The 19,681-nt window shown below is 47.1% G+C and overlaps 1 protein-coding gene and 1 long non-coding RNA gene across 2 annotated transcripts in view; one reads left to right on the plus strand and one right to left on the minus strand.

The window, feature by feature from the left end:
* Window positions 1-3,389: 3,389 nt before the first annotated feature.
* The window catches only part of BCO1 (beta-carotene oxygenase 1), a 52,943-nt gene continuing 36,651 nt past the window's right edge, over window positions 3,390-19,681 (plus strand). The window contains exons 1-2 of the mRNA XM_017966973.4: window positions 3,390-3,676; window positions 10,000-10,128. Of these exons, the coding sequence (XP_017822462.1) occupies window positions 3,613-3,676; window positions 10,000-10,128 (193 nt within the window). The 5' untranslated portion in view covers window positions 3,390-3,612. The remainder of the gene's footprint in view (window positions 3,677-9,999; window positions 10,129-19,681) is intronic.
* LOC103789526 (uncharacterized) overlaps window positions 17,534-19,681 on the minus strand; it is a 62,498-nt gene continuing 60,350 nt past the window's right edge. Inside the window, exon 4 of the long non-coding RNA XR_001908512.4 lies at window positions 17,534-18,287. This is a non-coding gene — a long non-coding RNA (uncharacterized LOC103789526). The remainder of the gene's footprint in view (window positions 18,288-19,681) is intronic.

The raw sequence follows: 19,681 nt of genomic DNA on the forward strand, positions 1-19,681 counted from the left end.
TGAGACAGAATCTTGCTCTGTTGCCCAGGTTGGAGTGCAGTGGTGGGATCTCGACTCACTGCAACCTCTACCTGCTGGGTTCAAGCAATTCTCCTGCCTCAGCCTCCCGAGTAGCTGGGATTACAGGTACGCACCACCATACCAGGCTAATTTTTGTATTTTTAATAGAGACAGGGATTTCACCATATTGGTCAGGCTGGTCTTGAACTCCTGACCTCAAGTGATCTGCCTGCCTTGGCCTCCCAAAGTGCTGGAATTACAGGCATGAGCCACTGCACCCAGCATGTTTTCATCATATGATTTTATTATAAACCTTCCAACAAGCCCTGTGACATAGATATTACTATCCCTGTTTTGTCAAGTGAAATGAAGTTCAGAGAGGTCACCTGACAACAGCCGCAGAGCCGCTGAATCTCAGAGCTGAGGTCCAAACCCAGGTCTTCTGACCTGTAAGCCCCCACCTCTTTCTTCCGCCATGGTGGTGTCATTTTTTTCCCTGAGCCCTTAGTGTACGGCAGACATTTCCATGTAATCCTCACAAGAACACAGCTTTCACACTCTAGGAGTGAAGAACTCTGACATGGATACACATGTTTAGACCAGACAGTGGGATAAACTGGCAAGTTACTGGAGGTCTTACTGGAAAGGTGGGTCAGAGGGAAATGCCCTCTAAAAGAATGGGAGGAACCGAGGTAAGGGTTTTTTGTGAGACCCTTTACGATTGCCTTTAGGTCCTAATATCATTACGTCTCATTTATAGTTGAAGAAAAGGAGGCTCAAAGTGGGCAACATGGTCCAGGCACACAGAAGAACACTGAGCTGGCTGTGTGTGGTGGCTCACACCTGTCATCTCAGCTTAGAAGGCCGAGGTGGGAGGAGCACTGGAGGTCACAAGTTTGAGACCAGCCTGACCAATATGGTGAAACCCCATCTCTACTACAAATACAAAAATTGGCCCAGCGTGGTGGCAGGCACCTGTAATTCCAGCTACTCGGGAGGCTGAGGCAGGAAGATAGCTTGAACCCAGGAGGCAGAGGTTGCAGTGAGCTGAGATTACGCCATTGCACTCCAGCCTGGTCAGCAGAGCGAGACTCCGTTTCAAAAGAAAAAAAAAAGGGGATGAGCTGCATTTTATTTTAAGATGGAGTCTCATTCTGTCACCCAGGCTGGAGTGCAGTGGCATGATCTCAGTTCGGCATGAACCACCACGCCCAGCTAGTTTTTTTGTATTTTTAGTAGAGATGGGGTTTCACCACGTTGGCCAGGATGGTCTCAATCTCCCGACCTCAGGTGATCTGCCCGCATCAGCCCAAAGTGCTGGGATTACAGGCGTGAGCCACCGCACCAGGCCAAGGAGCTGCACTTTGAATCTAGTTTCAACTCAGACATGTAGCATCCTCCTCTGCGTCAGGTCTTCTCAGCTCCGGCTGCACACAACCAGGCACATTTTTTTATTTTTTTATTTTTGAGACAAGGGCTCTCTCCATTGCCCAGGCTGGAGTGCAGTGATGCTATCACAGCTCACTGCAGCCTCAGCCTCCCAGACTCAAGTGATCCTCCCACCTCACCCTCCCAAGTAGCTAGGACTACAGGCTTGCACCACTATGCCCAGCTAATTTTATTTTATTTTTTTGGTAGAGATGGAGCCTCAATATGTTGCTTAGGCTGGCCTTGAATTCCTGGGCTCAAGTGATCCTCCCACCTTGGCCTCCGAAAGTGCTAGGATTATAGGTGTGAGTCACTACACCTGGCCAACATTTAAAAAATAACAAAAACGGCCAGTCATGGTGGCTCAAGCCTGTAATCCCAGCACTTTGGGAGGCCGAGGCGGGTGGATCACAAGGTCAAGAGATCGAGACCATACTGGTCAACATGGTGAAACCCCGTCTCTACTAAAAATACAAAAAAATTAGCTGGGCGTGATGGCGTGTGCCTGTAATCCTAGCTACTCAGGAGGCTGAGGCAGGAGAATTGCCTGAACCCAGGAGGCGGAGGTTTCGGTGAGCCGAGATCACGCCAGTGCACTCCAGCCTGGGTAACAAGAGCGAAACTCCGTCTCAAAAAAATAAATAAATAAATAAAAATAACAAAAACAAAAAACTGATGGCGGAGATCTGCCTTCAGAGATTCTGAATTAGTGACTCTGGAGTGAGGCCCAGAACTGGTGTGGTTAGGACTCGGAACCAGGTGATTCCAATATGTGCCAAAAGCACGGTTGACCACACAGCTGTCAGAAAGGAATGCCCCAAAATGCTGGCACATGGTCTCAGCCCAGACTGGACCATCATCATTCTCTGCTGGGTTGCATAAAGGCAATGCCACGGCCTTTTCTTACTCTACCCACAGATCAAATGACTGGTTCTTTCTTTAAGCGAAATACGTTACGATGAGTTCATTAACTTCAATCAGTGCATATAGCAAGTTGAATATGAATTTCAGGCAATGGCCACACAGCGAGATACAGGAATAACAGAAGCTCAGATCAAATACAGGCATTGTTTTGCCTTCTTGATAGGCTAGGAAGTTGAAATGAAGTTTCTTTTTTACTATTCTTTTTATTTATTTATTTTTGAGAGTCTCACTCTGTTGCCTAGGCTGGAGTGCAGTGATGCCATCTCAGCTCACTGCAATGTCCACCTCCTGGGTTCAAGTGATTCTCCTGCCTCAGCATCCCGAGTAGCTGGGATTAGAGGCACCCACCACCATGCCTAGCCAATTTTTGTATTTTTAGTAGAGAAGGCGTTTCGCCGTGCTGGCCAGGCTGGTCTTGAACTCCTAACCTCAAGTGATCTGCTCACCATGGCCTCCCAAAGTGCTGGGATTACAGGCCTGAGCCTCTGCTCCTGGCCAGTCTGTTTTACTGTTTAGTTCCTGAGAAAAGCCTTTGGTTCCCATCATTATTTTTTAAAAATGGGTACGTGAACCATTTTGTGTCTCCTTCTTCCACAAAGAAAATAATGAATTAAGTTGCTCTTTATGTATGATTATTAGAGGGGAGCATTGGAGCCTTTACTCAAAACAAAACAAAACATAAAGCCTTTCTCGTCTCTGAGAAGCGGTTCCCTGCTTCACAGCAGACATGCACGTGATTGCTGATCTCAGCTCAAGGCTCTCCTATTCCCAGCATCTCTGATGGCCCTGACTGCCTGTCTTCTTCTTCTGATCATAGACATCTCCGGCTCTTGAATTACATGGCAAGAGGCACTGAATTTTCTCTGCTTCTTGAGAACCCAGCCCGAAGCAGTCTTTTTTTGGTTAAGCCAAAAGTGAAACTGGAGAGGGAAAGCCAAGGGTACAATAAGAGGATTAAAGATTAGCTAAGACACATGGCTTGGGAATTAACCTTTAACTAAACATCTTATAAATAATGCCTGTGCAGCTTCCCCTGTGAATGTAAAGAGATCCCAGGCTCTTGGAGAGGAAGAAGCCATCGCCAGTCAAAAAGGAAAAAGCAAAGGCAAGACACAATCAGCATCAGGAGAGAAAGACATGTGAAGGAGGGAAGGAGCAGGAGAACAGCAAGGAAACGCAGGAGGAGGGAGCAGCAGCTGCTTTCAACACAGAGAAGCATCTGTTCGTTGTTAAAATCAGTCTCCATCTGCACCCTGAGCAATGGAAGTAATATATGGCAGGAACAGGAAAGAACAGCTGGAGCCTGTGAGGGCCAAAGTGACAGGTGAGCATTCTCTATAAACACGGGGCTCTTTCTTCTGTTTATTATTTTTTTGAGATGGAGTCTCACTCTGTTGCCCAGGCTGGTGTGCAGTGGCGCGATCTCGGCTCACTGCAACCTCCACCTCCCAGGTTCAAACGATCCTCCTATCTCAGCCTCCCAACTAACTGAGATTACAGGCACCCACCACCACACCTGGCTAATTTGTGTATTTTTAGTAGAGACGGGGTTTCAGCATGTTGGCCAGGCTAGTCTTGAACTCCTAGTCTCAAGAGATCTGCCTCCTTGGCCTCCAAAAGTGCTATGATTACAGGGGTGAGCCACTGCACACAGCCTTTTCTCTATGTTAAGATGGACACTTTTTTCCCCGATTATATACGTAGTACTAGTTGTACATTACTTTTGGAAATCCGGAAAATAGTGTAGAGAGAGAAAATGACTCATAATCCAGATACATTTTCTGTGAAAATCTAGCTGTGTTTTACACATTATAACTCAGTTTCCAGAAGGAGGAGAGTCAGTCTCACTATTCCCAGGAAAAAAGTGTCGGAATGCCACGGTGGGTACACATACAATGGGATTAATCTGCAAACGGCTGCCAGTGTCAGCTGCATCACGTGTTTGTGCAAATGCGTGCATTCTAAATTAGTCTCAAAATGCTCAGGGGGCTGTGCATGAGCTCCCACGCACCCACATCCGCCACACAGGCTTGCAGGGGATTGCAGTCCGATGTGATTTTAGGAACTCACAGGTGTGAGCACCTGCAGCGCCTGTAGGAGTTGGACCTTCTTCCTTTAGAGGGCCTGTGTCTTGCTTCGTTGTTTCTATCTCTTGCTTTTCCTTCCTCTTTTGGGTTCCCACTTTCCTAGGACCATTTTGTTTGGACTCTAAAAGGCAGTTCCTGCTTCTGGACTCCCTGGTGCCCAGGGTGGTGCCCGCTCAGTTTTAAGAACGGTTGAGTCAGCTCAGGCCCGCAGCCATTTTCGTTTTCTGATAGATGGACTGGAATTTTTCATGAGGAGAGGACAATTGTGAGTGGTTTTTGTAAGGACATCAGATTGAAGCTTTGCAACTGAGCGATTGCCTTGAGAGTTTTTGAAAGAAAATAAATAGCTTTTATGTATACTTTTTCCTGGTTGCAAAGGTAAGGCACAATCTATAGCTATCAATCTATATATACATATACAGCTGGATGTATATTAAATTATATATAAATTAGGAGTGCAAATGAGAACATGGAAAATCAGCTCGATTTCCAATCTTTTGAACACTATTAATATTTGGGTCTATTTCCTTTAAATTTTGAAAACATAGGTAGATCAATTGAGAAATTTACTGTATTTATAAATATTTTTTTCAAAAAGCAAATGTATATGATTAGATTCTTATTTATTTATTCTTTTCTCAATCTGGCTGTTCATGCATATATTTTTATTTTTAAAAAAGGACATCACAGGGCCAGGCACGGTGGCTCATGCCTGTAATCCCAACACTTTGGGAGGCCAAGGCAGGTGGATCACTGGAAGCCAGGAGTTTGGGACCAGCCTGGACAGTATGGCAAAACTCCATCTCTACTAAAAATTTACAAATTAGCCGGGCTTGTAGTCCTGGCTACTCAGGAAGCTGAGGTAGAAGAATTGCTTGAACCCGGGAGGCAGAGGTTGCAGTGAGCTGAGGTCTTGCCACTGCATTCTGGTCTGGGTGACAGAGTGAGACCCTGTCTTAAGAAACACACACACACACACACACACACACACCCCAACAGGCATTCCAGCTTGGCCAAGAAGGTATGGTGAAATCCCGTTTCTACTAGTTGATAGGTGCAAAAATAATTGCAGCTTTCGCCATTATTTTCAATGTGTTTTATTTGAAATTTTATTTTCAATAAAAATATAAAAATTAGCCAGATGTGATGGTGCACATCTGTAAACCAGCTCCTCAGGAGACTGGGCATGAGACTTGAACCCAGGAGGGGGAGGTTGCAGTAAGCCAAGTTCATGCCACTGCGTTCCAGCCTTTTGAGACTCTGTCTCAAAAACAAAACAAAAAAAAAGGAGACCTCTACCTTCTTGTGCCCTGGAGTGTTATGAACATTTTGTACCATTAACTCCTCATGTTTAATGATTGCATGGAATCCTTGGAAATGTTAGAAATTTTAGAGCATGAGAGGCTGAATGACCCCCAAAGATAAGGTACAGCAGCAGTTCTCAAAGGGGCATCCTGGACCTGCAGCATGATAAGCACCACTTGGGCACTGCGTAGAAATAAACACCCTTGACACCCACCCAGACCCACGGGATGAGACACTCGGGGTGGAGCTCACAAGCTGTATGTTCACAAGCCCTCGGTGACTCCAAGGGTGAGAACCATTCCTCTACATCAAGCCTCCCTATTGACAGGTGGGAAACTGAGGCAGAGGGGCAGTGACTGCCAGGACAGCCTGCAGAGAACAGCCTCCTGACCCTCCATCCAGGCCTGGGTTGAGCCTGATCAGTTGGTCACACCCATGGGCAGACAGCTAGCTAAAACTGTGCCTGGGTTGGCACGTCCACGCAGGGAGGACATGAAAGGTTCTGGCTTTGTAACTGGCTGTGCCAATCCATGTGTGTTCTGAGACCTCTTTGGCGACTTATGTAAGCATCTCCTGCCTCAGTGTTCTTTTCTGTTAGACGAAGTTAGCCTGGTGCCTCCCACATAGGGCTGCTGCAGTGATTAAGTGATTTAATCCGCCTAGAACGCAGCGTCTGGTATATGGATGTGTATAAATTTTCTTGTCCTGTCTGGGGCTTTAATTACATTCTCAGATGCCTCTCTCCCTGCTCTGTCTCAAGCCTGCTCCCTCTCCTGTGCCCTGGGTGCCTGTGCCTGGTGCCATGATCCATGTAGGTGCCCAAGGCAAGAGACTTGCTGTCTTTTTTTTTTGAGATGGAGTCTCGCTCTGTTGCCCAGGCTGGAATGCTATGACGTAGTCTCGGCTCACTCCAACCTCCAGCTCCCAGGTTCAAGCAATTCTCCTGCCTCAGCTTCCCAAGTAGCTGGGATTACAGGCGCCCGCCACCACACCTGGCTAATATTTGCATTTTTAGTAGAGATGGGGTTTCACCATGTTGGCCATGAACTGGTCTTGAACTCCTGGACTCAAGTGATCCACCCACCTCAGCCTCCCATAATGCTGGGATTACAGGCATGAACCACCGCACCTGGCCTCGGCTGTCATTTTCATTTCTCAGTGCTCCACTCCACATTCCCTTATATTTAGTCAAATAGAGGCCCATCAGTTCTGTGTCTTCCATTTATCTTTGTTCATCCATTTCTCTCCAGCCCTCTGGAATCCCTGAGTCCTCTCTCTGGTCTTCCTGCCTCTCTCAGGGGCTTTCCCAGTCCACACTCCACACCACGGGCAGAGACAACCTTCGAAGATCTAAGATCCTATTCCATCTATATCAGGGGTCCCCGACCCTCGAGCCATGGCCAGTACCGGTCAGTGGCCTGTTTGGAACCAGGCCACGCAGCATTACTGCCTGAGCTCTGCTCCTCTCAGAGCGGTGGCATTAGACCCTCAGAGGGATGCAAACCATACTGTGAGCATGAACCCTGTTGTGGACTGTGCGTGTGAGAGGTCTAGATTGTCTGCTCCTTATGACAATCCACCCCCCAGCCCCACCATGCATGGAAAAATTATCTTCCACAAAACCAGTTCCTGATGCCGGAAAGACTGGGGCCACTGATTTATGTGGAATCCAGAACAGGCATATCCATAGGGACAGAAAGTAGATGAGTGCCTGCCACAGCCTACTGTGAGGGTAAGGGGGGAAGAGGGAGTGATGGCTAAAGCATGCGGGGGCTGTCTTTTTGGAGTAATGGAATGTTCTGGAATTAGGTGAAGGTTGCACAACATTGTGAATACAGTAGAAACTACTGAATTATGTGCTTTAAAATTATGAGTTCTACCTCAATTTTTTTTAGCTGCAGAAAAAAATCTGGTCCTGTGTTTTCCTATTATAACCATCAAAGGTGCCCCATTCTTCTGAGGGTTAGATCAGAACCTTAGTGTGGTCCTGTTGACCTTCATGCTCTGGCCCCTGTTATTTCTGCAGCTTCATTGATCACAATTTTCTTGCTTGAAAATGATGGTCCAGTCTTACTAAACAGCTTGCCAATTTCCTGGTCTTGGTCATTTTTTGTTTATTTTTTTTGAGACAGAGTCTTGCTCTGTCGTTGAGGCTGGAGTGCAGTGGCATGATCTGAGCTCTCTGCAACCTCCACCTCCCAGGTTCAAACATTTCTCCTGCTTCAGCCTCCAGAGCAGCTGGGATTACAGGCACCTGTCATCACACCTGGCTAATTTTTGCATTTTTGGTAGAGGCGGGGTTTCATCATGTTGGCCAGGCTGGTCTCGAACTCCTGACCACAAATAATCTGCCCACCTCGCCTCCCGAAGTGCTGGTATTACAGATATGCCTCACCATGCCCAGCCTCCTGTTCTTGATCTTCTGGGTCTGGGTTCCTTCAGAGGCAAGAATTCAAGGGTAAGTGGTTTATTTGGCACGTGATCCCAAGAAACATCACAAGGAACTCAGGGAAAAAGAAGGAAACCAATAAAGAGTGCATTGTTAAGCCATTGGTTGATGAGGCCATTGGAGCTGACTCCCCTGGGTCTGGTGTAAAAAATGCCTCTTGTGATCCTAATTGAGGGCAAGGCAACGGCAGGATTTGTCCCCCAGCTCCACATCCCTCACTGGGATGAGCGTGGCTTCCAGGGGCATGACCTTTCTGAGGTGCTTCCAGTTCTTCCTGCATGTAGGCAAAGCCTGCCCACTACCCAGCAGTCACAACCAAGCCCTCAGGCAGCGAGTTACAGGCATTTACACAAAGCAGCCTGCAGGGAGAGAGAAATGCTGTGGGGACTTGGGTGAGGGCACCAACAGCATTTGCTACAGCACCCTGTCTCTAGAGCAGGGCTGTCCCCTAGAAACAGAACCCATGCCACATGTGCACTTTGAAATTTTCTAGTAGAAACACTCAAAAAAGTAAAAGGAAACAGGTGAAATTAATTTCAATGGTATATTTTACTTAACATGAGAAATCCAATATATTATCAGTTCAACATGAAATCAGTATTTTAAAAATTGCTAATGACATGGTTCACTTTTGTTCATACTAAATCTTCGAAATCTGCTGTATATTTCATTCTTACAGTGCATGTCATTTCAGACCAGCCACATTTCAAGTGCTGATTGCTACCATATTGGACAGTGCAGCTCTAGAATCTTTTTTGCTTCTGCCTTTGTGAGGCAAACACCTACTCTCCCTCAAGACTTAGCCAGGTTGCCTCCTCCAGGAAGCCGTCCACACCCTCCTGCTCTCAGCCCACCCTGGGGTGGGGCTCTGTTTCACACAGTTCCTTTGCTGTGACTATAGCATTGCCCCTGTCTTTTAATTTTTTTTAATTTTTTTGAGACAAAGTCTTGATATGTTGCTCATGCTGGAGTGGAGTGGTGTAATCACTGCAGACTCGAGCTCCCAGACTCAGTGATCCTCCTACCTCAATCTCCCAAGCAGCTGGTACTACAGGCATATGCAGCCACACGAGATATGTTTTTATGTTGTTATGTTTTGTTTTGTTTTGTTTGAGATGGAGTTTCACTCTTGTTGCCCAGGCTGGAGTGGAATGGCGAGATCTCAGCTCACTGTAACCTCCATCTCCCAGGTTCAAGCAGTTCTCCTGCCTCAGCCTCCTGAGTATCTGGGGTTACAGGTTTGCATTACCATGCCTGGCTAAGTTTTTCTATTTTCAGTAGAAATGGAGTTTCACCATGTTAACCAGGCTGGTCTTGAACTTCTGACCTCAGCTGATCCATCCCCCTCAGCGTCCCGAAGTGCTGGGATTACAGGCGAGAGCCACTGCACCCGGCCTGGAGCTACGTTTTCTATTTTTTGTAGAGACACTCTCACTTTGTTGCCCAGGCTAGTCTCTATCTCCTTGCTTCAAGTGATCCTCCTATCTCAGCTTCCCAAAGTGCTGGGATTACAGGTGTGAACCAACGCCCTCAACCAGCATTGCCTTAACCACAGTGGATCTTGGGTGTCTGTCTATTCATCAGTGGGCAATTTGAGGTCAGAGACAGTATCTTCATCTTGGTATCCTCGGTGCTAGCCAACTGCCTGTCATATTACACACTTTTTGGAAACAATTATAGAATAAATGAACAGATGCAAGGCGTGCTATTGAGGCTACAAGCCTCCAGTTCCTTTCCATGACCATTTCTTCCAGCTTTTTGGTTTGCAGGTGGAAACAGGAAATTAAACATTCTTTCTTTTAACAGGCACGATTCCAGCATGGCTGCAGGGAACCCTGCTCCGCAACGGGCCTGGAATGCACACGGTGGGGGAGTCCCGGTATAACCATTGGTTTGACGGCCTTGCCCTGCTCCACAGCTTCACCATCAGAGACGGTGAGAGCGCCCACGAGTGTGCTGCCCGGGCCGCAGCAAAAGACCGCAAACTCACTGCCTTAAAATAGCACAAATGCGTTCTTTTAGGTACTGGAGGTCAGAACTGTAAATCAGGTCTCACTGAACTAAAATTGAGGTGTTCACAGAGCCACATTCAGTTCTGGAGGCTCTAGGGGAGAATTCTGTGTTCCTACCTTTTCTTTCTTCTACAAGCTGCATTCTTTGGCTCGTGGCTTCATCTCTGTATTTTTTTTTTTTTTATGGAGTCTTGCTCTATCACCAGGTTGGAGTGCAGGGGCGTGATCTTGGCTCACAGCAACCCCTGCCTCCCAGGTTCAAGCGATTCCCCTGCCTCAGCCTCCCAAGTAGCTGGGATTACAGGCATGTGCCACCAAGCCTGGCTAATTTTTTGTATTTTTAGTAGAGACAGGGTTTCACCATGTTGGCCAGGATGGTGTCAATCTCCTGACCTCACAATTTGCCCACCTCAGCCTCTCAAAGTGCTGGGATTACAGGCTTGAACCACTGCGACTGGCATCCATCTCTGTCTTTGAAGCAGCAGCAGAGTATCCTGCAATCTCTGCTTCTTCCATCCTCACATCATCTCCTCTGACTCTGACCAGCCTGCCTCCCTCTTATAAGGACCCTTGTGATTACTTTGAGTCCACTCAGATAATCCCTGGATAATCTCCCATCTTAAAATCCTTAATCACATCTACAAAATCCATTTTGCTATGTCAAGTCACATATTCAACAGGTTCTAGAGATTTGGAGGTGGAGATATTTATGGGGGATGTATTATTCAGTCAATCACAAGCACAGACTTTCCTGAAAAGAAGGCCAAGTTTCTTTTTTAGAGAGTCCATCTTGCAAAATAATATGTATCCTTAATCGTGTGGCAAAAGCAGGGTGGAAGAGTAATGGAATCAGACATGCCTAAAGTTGAAACATGAAATGGACAGAGCTGGTGGCTGGGCATGGTGGCTCATGCCTTTAATTCCAGCACTTTGGGAGGCCAAGGCAGGCAGATCACTTGAGATCAGGAGTTTGAGACCAACCTGGCTGACATAGCAAAACCCCATCTCTACTAAAAATACAAAAATTAGCCAGGCATAGTGACACACGCCTGTACTCCCAGCTGTTAGGGAGGCTGAGGCACGAGACTCACTTGAACCCAGGAGGCAGAGGTTGCAGTGAGCTGAAATTGCACCACTGTACCCCAGCCTGGGAAACAGAGCAAGAGTTTGTCTCAAAGAAAAGTACAGAGCTGGAAAAAACAAAGCTGTATATATTGCTCATTAAGCAAGAGAGAGCCAGACCACTTAAAAAGCGGAGGAGTTTCCCTGAGTAGAAAGTAAAATGGCTGAATATAGGCACCACAATTAAGGTGAATTCTGCTTTCAGGTGTCTGGCTGGAGAGATGGAATGTAAATTCTTTGCTGTTGGCCATTGAGCCGGTTTATGCCACAGAAGCATGAGCTGTGTTCTTAAAGAGGTCCGGGATGGATTTAGCAGGCTCCAGGTCACACAGTGGACAGATTTGTGTCCAAATGCTCCAGGCTTTGCAAAACTTTTCTTTACCTCCTGTGTTCTAATGTGGCCCTATCTCAAGGTTTGAAATTGTCCACCAAAGAAAGTTAAAAATAAAAACAAATTAGCCAGGCGTGGTGGCATACACCTGTAGTCCCAGGTCCTTGAGAGGCTGAGGCAGGATAATCGCTTGAATGCAGGAGGCAGGGCTTGCAGTGAGCTGAGATTGTGCCTGAGTGACAGAGGGAGACTTTAGAGAAGAAAACAAAATAAAATGAAGGGAGACCGTGAAGACCTGCTATTTCGTCCTCCAGTCCTCAGGAGGTTGTGTTCCTAAGAGGCAGACAATCATCTACCCTTTATGCAAACATCTTTTCCGGGGTGGTTACCGTGTGAAAAAGTGTCCCTGAGGTGTTTCTTTCTTCTTTCTTTGTGAGACAGGGTTTTGCTCTATCACCAGGCTAAGTGCAGTGGTGTAATTACGGCTGACTGAAGCCTCAGTCTTGCAGGCATAAGTGATCCTCCCACCTCAGTTCCCCAAGTAGCTGGGACTACAGGTGCATGCTACCATGCCTGGCTAATTTTTTATTTTTTGTAGAGATGGGATCTTGCTATATTGCCCAGGCTGGTCTTGAACACCTGGACTCAAGTGATCCTCCCACCTTGGCCTCCTTATAAAGTGCTGGCATTATAAGCATGAACCACCTTGCCCAGCCTTACTGAGATATTTCTGTCGGAGGACATTTATTCCTGGGCAGCAGGAAGAAATATGGAGAAATGGTTAGAAGCGTGACCTTTGGAGTTGACCAGGTGCTGAGTTCATGCTTTCAACCAGTATTTATTAAGTGCCCTGATGGGCCAGGAGTGAAAATACAACCATGAGCAGAATGGCCAGGATTCTCGTTGCTAAGGAGGTTCAGTCTCCACATGGATATGAATCCTGTCTTCATCATGTACCAGCCGTGCACTTGACCTTGGTCAGAGTCAAGAATCTGTCCCCTCCACTGTGACATGAGGATAGTGACACATTCCTTGCAGAGTCGCGTGACATTTGAGGCTTGCAAAGCACTGTGCACATAGTAGGTGCTTAAGAAAAGCTGCATAGAGTATTGCATACTGCATACAGTAGACAGTGATCGAGGCTGTGGCTCTAGGGTTCATCTCGTCCAAGTTGGGTGACCTTGGGCAGGTCTCCTCATCTCATTGAGCCTCAGTCTCCTTGATTGGAAGCTGGGAAGCACATAGTCTTCCTCGTCTAGCTGGCCAGTTTTATTTTTATTTTTTATTTTTGAGATGACAACTTGCTCCATCGCCCAGGCTGGAGTGCAGTGGTGCAATCTCGGCTCACTGCAACCTCTGCCTCCGGGGTTCAAGCAATTCTCCTGCCTCAGAATCCTGAGGAGCTGGGATTACAGATGCCTGCCACCACACCCAGCTAACTTTTGTATTTTTAGTAGAGGGGGGTTTCACCATGTTGGCCAGGAATGTCTCAAACTCCTGACCTCAAGTGGTGAAGTGGGCAGTTTTAAATGAGATGAGATGATGTAAGGTGTTTGGTGCATTGACTTACAGCACACATTTCATAAACAAAGGTTGTTGAAACTGGATTGTCCAAGAAAATCCTGTTGGCAGGCAGACTCACCTGAGGGCCAGCAAGTCCACACGTACGCAATGGTCTTCGGCTACACGCTATACGGAGGCAGAGACACACTTAGGGCCACCCTGACCTCCCGCTTCATCCAGCCTGTCTTTCGCTGGTTACTCTTGCTGGGAGTCACCACCCACAAGGCATTGACTGAGGTGTTCGGCCTGAAATGTTGAATTCTGTTGATTTGAAATATCGGCCATGCATGATAGCTCACACCTATAATTCCAGCACTTTGAGAGGCCAAGGTGGGTGGATCACTTGAGGTCAGGAGTTTGAGAACAGCCTGGCCAACATGACGAAACCCCGTCTCTGCTAAACATACAAAAATGAGCCAGGTGTGGGGGTGGGCATCTGTAATCCCAGCTACTTGGGAGGCTGAGGCAGGAGAATTGAGTCTGGAAGGTGGAGGTTGCAATCAGCTGAGATCACGCCACTACAATCCAGCCTCTGTGACAGAGCGAGACTCCATCTCCAAAAAAAAAAAAAAAAAAGAAAAGAAATATAAACACCCAGGCTGGGTTATGGACAGGCTGCACATTTCCTATAAACATTCAGCTTCAGAGTGTGGAGTGCCTGGTGACCACAGGAAAATCTGTGTCTGGAATTTCTCAAGACTGACCCTGAGGCAGAGATTAAAGAAGGAGCCACCATGCATTCCCCACCAGCATGCTTTTGGGAGAGCCAATTAGCTGCATTCCTTCTGAAGAAACATACGGAAACAGACGTGCTCCCGCCTGGAATCTTCTAGAACTAGGTCAAGTTTGATATTTTGGGGAAGAAGGGAAGTTATATATACATACTTATAATTATGTATATATAAAGCAAACTTTCTTTTTTTTTTGAGACGGAGTTTTACTCTTGTTACCCAGGCTGGAGTGCAATGGCGCGGTCTCAGCTCACCGCAAGCTCTGCCTCCTGGGTTCAAGCAATTCTCCTGCCTCAGCCTCCCGAATAGCTGGGATTACAGGCATGCACCACCATGCCCAGCTAATTTTTTGTATTTTTAGTAGAGACGGGGTTTTACTATGTTGACCAGGATGGTCTCGATCTCTTGACCTCGTGATCCACCCGCCTCGGCCTCCCAGTAAAGCAAACTTTCTAATGTTCAGATCATGGTGAGACAATGACTTTGCCTCTTATCAGAAAATTAACAAATACTGTTAATGAGGGGACTTGGAATCACTCATCTCTATGCCTGCTTTGTAAAAACTTTGTACTTTGAGGTAAGTTTAGATGTACAGAAAGGAGTGTTCTTGTACCCTTCATCCAGCTTCTTCCTCTGTACTCTGCTTTTTTTTTTTTTGTTCAAATTTTTGTTATTTTTTAAATGTTTTCCTTTTTTTAATTAATTTTTTTTTTTTTTTTTTTTTTTTTTTTGAGATGAAATCTGGCTCTGTCACCCAGGCTGGAGTGCAGTGGCATGATCTCGGCTCACTGCAGCCTCTGCCTGCCAGGTTCAAGTGATTCTCCTGCCTCAGTCTCCTGAGTAGCTGGGATTACAGGCGTGCACCACCAGGCCTGGCTCATTTTTGTATTTTCAGTAGAGATGGGGTTTCAGCATGTTTGTCAGGTTGGTCTTGAACTCCTGACGTCGTGATCCTCCCGCCTTGGCCTCCCAAAGTGCTGGGATTACAGACGTGAGCCACCACGCCTGGATATTTTTTAATTTTTTTAAGATCAGGTCTTATTTTGTCACAGGATGGAGTGCAGTGGCTAATCTTGGCTCACTGCAGCCTCTGCCTCCCAGGTTTAAGTAATCCTCCTGCCGCAGTCTCCTAAAATACTAGGACTACAGGTGCACACCACCATGCCTGGCTAATTTTTTGATTTTTTGGTAAAGACTGGGTCTCACTATGTTACCCAGGCTTGTCTTAAACTCATGGGCTCCAGTGATCCTCCCACCTCAGCCTCCCAAAGCGCTGGGATTATAGGCATGAACCACAACCTCTAGACCCCTCTGTTGTTCTTTTTTTTTTTTTTTTTTTTCGAGCATTAACTTCTACTGGCCTCTGCTGAAGGCCACAAGCTATCTTCTGCCTTTTTGTTTCTTACTCTGAAGTCTTTTCTCTAAGTTAGATGTTCAGTCTTAAGTACCTAATCTGTATCTACACTAGAATCACCTGGAGGCTCTAAAAAAAATTACAGAAGGCTGTTCACTAGCCCATGTTCTTCTGATCATTAGTATTAATAACTTGGTCTTGGTGAGGCCTGGGCAGCCAGGCTGAGGCCCATTCTGGAGGGACTGTCAAACCTCAGAGGGCTCGGGGTCAGCTGGGAAGCATGTGAGAAGCACCAACGCTATCTCTGCCCTTAAGGACCATGATGTGCTCAAGCCCTGTGCAGGTTTCAGGATTCAAAGCTTTACTGAACGGCCAAGTGCAGTGGCTCACGCTTGTAATCCCAGCATTTTGGAAGGTCCAGGCAGGTGGATCACCTGAGGTCAAGTGTTCGAGACCAACCTGGCCAACATGGTGAGACCCTATCTCTACTAAAAATACAAAAATTAGTTGAGCATGGTGGCTCATACCTCTAGTCCTACCTACTCAGGAGGCTGAGACATGAAAACTGCTTGAACCTGGGAGGCAGAGGCTGCAGTGAGCTGAGATTGTGCCACTGCACTCCACCCTGGGTGACAGAGCAAGAGCAAGACTCCATCTCAAAAAAAAAAAAAAAAAAAAAAAAGCTTTATTGAGCACTCCTGAGAAAGGAGTTATTGGCTTTGTGTTATCTGCAAATCAGGTACCCCAACTTCCCTGTGAGTTCTCTTCTGAACCAGGTAGAGTGGAACATTTCTGGTGTGTCTTCCCACTGTTAGACAATGGGGTGCCACGGAGAGTCCTAAAGGAGAGGAGAGATGCAGCCAGGCTGTGCCGCACCAGCACTGGCAAGCTGGCAGCACTGAGAGGATTGGGCTGGAGAGATAGGGAGACAGGAGCTGCTGGGAAGGGGGAATGGGGCTGAACTGCACAGTGGTTAAGACTTGGGATTCTGAAGTTGGAGAGCATTGTGTTTATATCTGACCTTTACCAACTCTTAGCTATGTGCTTTGGGTAAGTAACTTGGCCTCTCTGGGACTTAGTTCCTCATCTCTAAAATTGAGGTAGTCCCAGGGTTTCCTCCTCAGGAGTGATGGGGAGGGCTGAGTTGTGGATGGGTATGAAACACTTGGGGCAGGGCCAGCAAACTCTCTTTTCTTTGAGACGAAGTTTCACTCTTATTGTCCACGTTGGAGTGCAATGGTGTCATCTCAGCTCACCACAACCTCTGCCTCCCAGGTTCAAGTGATTCCCCTGCCTCAGCCTCCCAAGTAGCTGGGATTACAGGCATACACCACCATGCCCAACTAATTTTATATTTTTAGTAGAGATGGGGTTTCTCTATGTTGGTCAGGCTGGTCTTGAACCCTGACCTCAGGTGATCTGCCCTGCCTCAGCCTCCCAAAGTGCTGGGATTACAGGCGTGAGCCACCACGCCCGGCCCTTTTTTTGGTATTTTTATCAGAGATGGAGTTTTGCCATATTGGCCAGGCTGGTCTTGAACTCCTGACCTTAGGTGATTTGCTTGTCTCAGCCTCCTAAAGTGCTGGGATTACGGGCATGAGCCACTGTACCCAGCCCTCTTTCATTTTTTGAGGCAGTGTCTTTCTCTGTTGCCCAGGTTGGAGTGTGGTGGTGTGATCTTGGCTTGCTGTAGCCTTGGCCTCCCAAGCTCAAGTGATCCTCCCGACTCAGCCTCCCAAGTAGCTGGGACTACCACGCTCAGCTAATTTTTGTATTATCTGTAGAGATGGGGTCTCACCATGCTGTTTGGGCTCAAATGGTCCACCTGCCTGGGCCTCCCAAACTGCTGCGATTACAGGCATGAGCCACTGCACCTAGCCCCAGGTCCCGTTTCTTGGTTAGGATGTAGTGTATGTGGATAGGTCCCACGTGTGAAATACCAGCAGGCTGTAGGTCATCAAGCTGCACATGTGATTTTAACTGCAAGGTGCAGACAGAATAGTCAAACTGATTGTTCTTGTTGTGTTAGGATCCTGGTGAAGAGAGCCAGCTTTAGATGCCCATTGCTGGCCTTTGGATCCAGATTACCCCTGCTAGCTGAGTGGCTGAAGGCAAGCTTAACCTCTCTCTGTGTCTCAGTTTTACTGGCTGAGAAACGAGCCTGCAGGGCTGTGAGTAGGCAATCCCTTTGTACTTCATTTGGTAAGAAAGTTGGAACCCTTCAGCATTGTTTAGATCTGCTTTATTTTGCCATTAATTAGCAAATGACATTATGTGGATTTTTTTTTTTTTTTTTTTTTTTTTTGAGTCTGAGTCTTGCTCTGTCACCGAGGCTGGAGTGCAGTGGCACGATCTCAACTCACTGCAACCTCCCTCTCCCAGGTTCAAACAACCCGACCTCAGGTGAACCGCCTGCCTCGGTTCACCTCCTGCCTCACCCTCCCAAGTAGCTGGGACCACAGGTGCATGCCACACCAGGTAATTTTTTTTTGTATTTTTGGTAGAGATGGGGTTTCACCATGTTGGCCAGGCTGGTCTCGAACTCCTGACCTCAAGTGACCAACCCAACTCCGCCTCCCAAAATGCTAGGATTACGGGCATGAGGCACTGCACATGGCCTGTTTTTTTTTTTTTTTTTTCTAGCAAACACATTTCTAGTTGGAGTATTCTGCTTGCTTCCAGTGTTGTAAGGTACACATGAAGTGTCCAACGCGTTGTTTCGCATGCCAGCAGTCGATCAGTGCTGGCTCTTAGTACTAGTTTCTGTTTACTAAAACATCAAAAGCACTGGGCAAGAATTCCTTGGAAACCTGTTGTCTCCCCTAACCCTACCCTGTGGCAGTCGATATATGACGGGCATTTCTGAGACGGGCTTTTCTTCCTGGAATGCAATGTCAGGATGCCCCAGGCTCGGCTTTTCTGTGCGTCGTCATTACACCAACACTGGGAGCACATATTATACCATGAAGAAGACACGTCTTCTGTAAAAGGAAAAAATCATAATGTCATTTGCTAATTAGCAGCAAAACAAAATGAAATAAAACACTGCCTCCTTCTGGGCCCCACCCTGAGGTTTCAAATTGCCCACCAAACAAGTTCTCAGGGCTGACGAGGTATTTGATGCCTGTAATCCCAGCACTTTGGGAGGCTGAGGCAGCCGGTTGACCTGAGGTCAGGAGTTTGAGACCAGCTTGGCCAACACGGCAAACCCCATCTCTACTAAAAATACAAAAATTAGCCAGGCATGGTAGTGCATGCCTGTAGTCCCAGCTACTCAGGAGACTGAGGAAGGAGAATTGCTCAAACCTGGGAGATGGAGGTTGCAGTGAACCAAGATGGCATCATTACACTCCAGCCTGGGCTACAGAATGAGACTCTGTCACCAAAATAAAAAAAGAGAGAGAGAGAGACTTTGCAGATGCGATTACATGAAGACTATTAAGATGGGGGTTGGGAGGTGATCTGGGATTCATGGGATGGGCCCAATGTAATCACAAAGGAGAAACAGGAGGGTCAACCTCAAAGGAATTGTGGCACTGGGGCAGGAGTCAGGGGTCACAGCTATGCAGCCATGAGCCAGGGAAGGCAGCAGCTTCTCAACGCTAGAAAAAGCAAGGAACAGACCTTCCTTGGAGCCCCCTGAAGGAACTAGCACTGTGGACACCTTGATTTTAGCTCTGTAATTCCCATTTCAGAATTTCTTCCAAACTCTGATATAACAAATTTGTGTTATATAAAGCCACCAAGGGAGTGGTAAGTCGTTATGGTAGCAATAGGAAACTAACACAGGTCTAGAACCATCTGGTATATCTTCAGGTTGGTCTCAATGGACTGGTCAAGAGATTTATGCCATGACTTAGACTCTCTGCAGAATCTGGATAAGTTGGACGTTGAACACAGGTCTGATCCTCTACTGGTATGCAAGTTTGGGCATTAGGTCACCTCCTGGTTATATTAGATATCAAACGTTACTGCAGGGAGACTGAAGTGATCAATGAGGCTTCTGGAGGCAGGGCTCCCAGGACTGAACCGGGCCCTGGGGAAACCTACCCCATCTATGCAGCCTTCTAGAGTAGTCCTCCACCTCTGCCCCTTCCCTGGAGGGACACAAACAGGGTGGAGGGGATGACTGATTCCTGGTCAGCACTCTGAGCTGGGTGACCCTGGGCAAGGCAATAGAATGTTTCTGAGCCTGCGTTCCCTCCTATGGAAAATGGAGCTAAGAACAGGCATATGGTGTTAGCGCGTTCTGCAATGCTATAAAGGAATGCCTGAGACTGGGTAATTGATGAAGAAAAGAGGATGTTTGGTTCATGGTTCTGCAGGCTGCACAGGAAGCAAGGCACCAGCATCTGCATGGCTCATGGTTCTGCAG

Source organism: Callithrix jacchus, chromosome 20 (genome assembly GCF_049354715.1).
Source record: "Callithrix jacchus isolate 240 chromosome 20, calJac240_pri, whole genome shotgun sequence".
NCBI lineage: Eukaryota > Metazoa > Chordata > Mammalia > Primates > Cebidae > Callithrix > Callithrix jacchus.